Genomic DNA, 4,686 nt, shown 5'->3' with positions numbered 1-4,686 from the left:
CCCCCAGCCTCCTCAGGGACACCCGCAGCTCCCCCAGGGGAGGCACTCGCCGCCGCCGTGGCCGCAGCCGTGGGTCCTCACACACACACAACCTGGTGGCCACCCCAGTCAGACCTGGGCAGGCAAGCCCCACTCCACCCCGTCCCCTCGTGGCCCAGCCTCAAGCCTCACCGCAGGGTCCTGCAACCGGCATCCTGGTGGGTGAAGCCGTGGTAAGTGAGCGTCTCTTCCCAGACAGGCCCCCTTGTGCCCCGAACGGTGCGTGTCCTCAGCTGGCTGGCCTGAGGGCCAGGCAGGGGGGTCAGGGCCTCCTCAGCCCTAGGGCCCCACCCTGGCCACCTCCCCAGTAGCGCCCCCAGTTGTGCAGCCTGCAATGGGAGCTCCAGGCCGGATGCCCAGGCCTCGTGGGGAGGATCCGGCTAGGACAGGTGGGTGTGTGGCTGAGGGGCAGCAGCAGGGCTTGGGTCTTGCCCTCACCTTGCTGGCCCCTGGCAGCAGATTGGCTTTGACATAGGTGTCCAGGGAGCCTGAGGCTGGTGGCTTGAGGCCCTGGGAAGAAACAACAGATATGGGGCAGGCCTGTGGCCAGGTCAGTTCCTTTGGCACCCTGCCACCGTGGCACCATGCCTCCTGCCCTGCCCCTCACAGGTCAGTTGCCCGGGATGCCTGAGACCCCATCCTGGCTGGGCTGGGCCCAGGGTGTCCTCATCCCCTGCCCCCACTCACCGCTGTCGTCTGAGTCTCCCTCTGGCTCTGGGTCTGGCTGCGGCTGGGGTGCAGAGCTGGCGGGAGACACTGCAGGGTGTGGGTCTGGGGCACCCCGGGCAGGCTCAGCAAAGGGGTAGAAATGCGGGAAGTAGTCAGAAATGAGGGGGATGGGCTGGATGGGTCCCGGGTTCACATCGATGGCCATGTGCTCCTGCATGCTCACCCGCTGTGGCCGCCGCCAGCCTGCTGCTGCCGTGCCCGCCATGGGGGCTCAGGCCAGGGGAGGGGACTCAGACAAGCCCCCTTGGACGGGGTATGAGGGGGCCACACAGGGCCGAGACATGGTGAAGAAGCATCGCTGAGGGTGCTGAGAAGGGTCCTGGGTGGCAGCCGGGGACCTGAGGACAGAGGGCAGGGTTGGGTGGGTGGGGAAGAAGTGGGGGGCTTCAGCCTGGAGGGGGACACCATGTGCTAGCAGCGCCTGCTGGGCTCCTTACCTCTCTGAGAGCTCTGCCACCTGGCTCTGTTAGCTGCTGGCGCTGGGTATGCCTGATGGGGGTGACTCATCTGTGTGACCCAGGGCCTCCTGGTACCCACGAGGGAGGAGGGGGCGGAGCTCAGAGCCCATCTCCAGGGCTCCGGAGAGGGCACTTCCCTGCCCTCAACTCCAGGGGTCCCTTACTTAGCATCAGCCTCCCTCCGCCCTTGTCAGCCCCTCCCCCTGTTCACATGCCCTCAGTTATTTTTACCACCATCATGGGACCTGCTCCAGGGTGAGGAGGCCGGATGCCCAGGGTGTGAGAGGCAACGGGAGGGGGGTGTGGGGATGAAGAGGTAGGTGAGAGGCAAGGGGTGCAGGAGGAGGGAGCATGTGGAGGTGTGTGGGAAGGGGCGGGGTGTGGGGGCACTTTGGAAGGTATGGAGGGGTGCAAGGGGTGGTGAGATGGAGGGTTCCTGTGGAATGGGAGAGGTGCCCGGGAAGGAGGGGGGCACTTGGGGAAGAGGGCATCTGCAGTCTGGTCCCCTTGCAGCTCCAAGCTTTTTGAAACATGGATGGAATCACATCAATGCCTCTCTCTCCTTTTGTGAGCTTGGAATAAAAGCCTAACCCATCACTGAGGCACACCCTTAGGCACCCCCTCATCTCCACATTACTCTTCATGGTTTCCGTGAACACCCCAAACTTTGTGCATGTGCAGCTGCTGCCCTAGCTGTCCTACTCCGCCCTTTGACCTGGCTCACTCCTGCCTTTGGTTTCAAGGTCACTCTCTGAAGTGGAACTTGGCTGGCTTTTACCTGCTCAGCATTCCTGTTTCCCAGTTAGTGGTCCTTTGGAGGCCACGCCCTTCCCTATTCCCAGCCTAGGGGGTTCATCCTCCTCCCCAGGGTGGTGCCCCAGACCCTGCCAATCAATGAATTCCAAATCCAGCAGGACACGCGACAGGCTCAGGGAAGGCCTGCTGGGTCACAGGCCAGTGCCGTGCAATTCTGGGTCGCACTGGCCAAGCAACTCTCTTTTCTGCGATGGAACACTGGTGCCCCCCTAGAGCTGTTGCCCTCTCCTCGTCTCTCTCTATGGAGTAGAGACTGCTCCTGGGAATGAGACCAACACAGCGGAAAGCACAGCCAGAGAGAGAACCCCTGGATGCAGCCGTGCCTGAAGCCACTTTAACCCTGGAGTTCATAATCACCATTCCCCTTGTGGGAACGTCAGCTAGTGGGTGGAGCTTTCTATCACTTATCCTGGCTAAACCTGCCCAGTCCACAGGCCAAAGTCCAACTGTCCCCGCCCCCCCGCAACTCTTACACAGAATCCTGTATAATTCCACTATTATTTATATGTGATTGTTTAATGTGCAACCACATGATTATCTGGTCTAAGGTCTCCCCTAGTCTGAGCCCCACCCCCCCTGCTCCCCCAGAGGCCAGTACAACATCTGGCTGGGCCGCAGACGCGGCCCCAGCACAGCAGCTGGTGCCTGGTGGGTGCTCATTAGTCACGTGCAGGGTTTCTCTCCAGATTCCTGCGGCCCAGCACGTGGTCAGCCAGGCACGGAGGAAGGAACCTACAGTGGCTAAGGGTCTGGGGTCTAGTCAGAGAGGGCCCGGTTCAAATCCCAGCTTGGTCAAGCTGTCTGTCCTCTCTGAGCCCAGCTCACCAGCCAGGGACAGTGCTGGCCTCACTCATAGGGCTGAGGTGAGGGTGGAATGATGCCGAGTACCTGGTGCAGGGTAAGTGCCCACTGCTGTGGGTGACAGAGTGCTTGGACAGGGGTGCCCCAGCCAGGAGACCGGCTGTCCCATGGCGTCTGCTCGAGGTCAGGGCCCTAGCGCAGAAGAGGCAGTGGCCCAAGAGTTGGTAAAGGCTCTTTATTCAGTCCTGAGGTGGCGCTGGCCTGGCAGGGTGAGGGCAGGGGCTGCCAGGGACCAGTCTTCAGCCCTGGAACCTCCACACCCCAGGGAAATCCAGGCGGGGCTGGTAGGCGCCAGGTACCAAGACCTGCAGGGTGAACTCGGTGATGATAGCGGTGAGCCCCCAGACGCGGTGTGGCCCATGCAGGAAGACAGGCATTGTGTAGCGGAAGTGGCCACCCTTGCAGAAGTGGGTGTAGCCTTGGTTCTGCACCTGCAGCAGGTGGGCCAGGGGCAGTGCAAACACTTCCTCCACCTATGACAGGAGGCAGCGAGAGGGTGGACAGAGGACTGAGCATGGCAGCTTCCCCGCATTGGGACAACCCAGTCCCCCGGCATCCTTGCCCCTACTCACCTCCTCGGGGTTGGGCTGGAGGCTCTGGGGATCCAGCGGGCCCACCCCAGCGAGCACTGGCACCACGGTGTTCTTTGCCTGGGCCAGGGAGGAAGCCGTCAAGGGAGCCATGGCCTTGGCAGGCATTTGGGGCTGGAGAAGGGAGGCTGAGAGGGAGACCCCGCCCTTGCCATCCAGAGGCCGTTAGCAGTCAAGGCCAGGTCCATCTGACCCCTGTCCTGCGTGGGGCTCACTCCAGCCAGGCTGACCGACTCAGTTTCCCCATTCAGGCCTCTGGGCCTTCGCAGATGTTCCCTCCACTTAGAACAACCTTCTCTTACTTTTACTACCTTGAAACCTGCCGCTTGTCATTCAATCCCTTCCTCCCTAGGGTCCTTCCCCAACCCTCATCCACCAAGCTGAGCAGAGCTGGCTCACCCCAGAGCCACTTCCGCCGGAACCTGAGCCTCAGTATCCCTGTGAGAAGAGGATAAAAACACCCCTGGGCCCCCCCAGATGGGTGGTGGGAGATGGGAGAGGAGGGACAGGCAGGTGCCTGGTGCTCATGGCATTCTGCACCTGCTGGAGTCCATGACCAGCTCCTTGTCCCTGGGGCCCCGGTGCCTACCCGAGGGCAGGAGAGCGGGTGAATGGGGTGAAGGGTGGCTGTGGCCTCAGAGCCTGGTGGGCTCACCTGGTCATAGACGGGCTGCAGGACACCCCACACATGGTCCTCGGGCACAGCCAGGCCCAGCTCCTCCCGGGTCTCCCTCAGGGCCGTGTGCACCACATCCTGGTCAGCCGGGTCACACTTGCCACCTGGGAAACTAAACAGGCACAGGAGCCTGGTCCCTGGACTGCGGGGCGGCAGAGGGCCAGTGACCCCTAAGCGCCTGCCCCGCGTTTAGCGAGGCCTCCGGACCTGCCCCGGCTCTTTACCTCCTTGAGCAGTGGAGGTGCGGGAGAGGGCCTGGGCCTCAGGCATGCAAATTCTGTCTGTGGCAGCCCCCAGGCGCCCACAGGGACCCTAGGGTGTCCCCAATTTCCGCCGAGGGCGGGGCCAGGGCGGGAAGCCGGAAAGCCCCGCCCCACGGCTTTCAAGACTCGGGGACCAAGTCTTCCTACCGCGGCCAGGAGAGGTGCTGCCCCTCTAGGGAGGGGGTCCCAGCTCAGAGAGGGGGGTCCCAGCTCAGAGGGAGGTGTCGCGGGCACCAGGCGACGCGGGCGCGTTT

The 4,686-nt window shown here is 62.9% G+C and overlaps 2 protein-coding genes across 2 annotated transcripts in view; both read right to left on the bottom strand.

Moving 5' to 3' along the window:
• Positions 1-973, bottom strand: part of LOC102762946 (double C2-like domain-containing protein gamma) — a 3,432-nt gene extending 2,459 nt beyond the window's left edge. Inside the window, exons 1-4 of the mRNA XM_006771675.2 lie at positions 727-973; positions 478-635; positions 172-281; positions 9-92 (exon numbers count right to left, since the gene is read on the bottom strand). Coding sequence (XP_006771738.2) covers positions 9-92; positions 172-281; positions 478-635; positions 727-973 — 599 coding nt within the window. The remainder of the gene's footprint in view (positions 1-8; positions 93-171; positions 282-477; positions 636-726) is intronic.
• NUDT8 (nudix hydrolase 8) lies at positions 624-4,439 on the bottom strand. The gene is given in 6 exon segments (XM_015568955.1): positions 624-1,106; positions 1,206-3,170; positions 3,173-3,376; positions 3,476-3,553; positions 4,149-4,339; positions 4,394-4,439. Coding segments are annotated over 5 exon segments (654 nt in total). The 3' UTR covers positions 624-1,106; positions 1,206-3,035.
• Between the last annotated feature and the right edge of the window lie 247 nt (positions 4,440-4,686).

Source organism: Myotis davidii, unplaced genomic scaffold (genome assembly GCF_000327345.1).
Source record: "Myotis davidii unplaced genomic scaffold, ASM32734v1 scaffold425, whole genome shotgun sequence".
NCBI classification, from domain to species: Eukaryota; Metazoa; Chordata; class Mammalia; order Chiroptera; family Vespertilionidae; genus Myotis; species Myotis davidii.
Note: the sequence above shows the minus strand (reverse complement) of the source record. Positions and strands in the feature narration are given on the sequence as shown.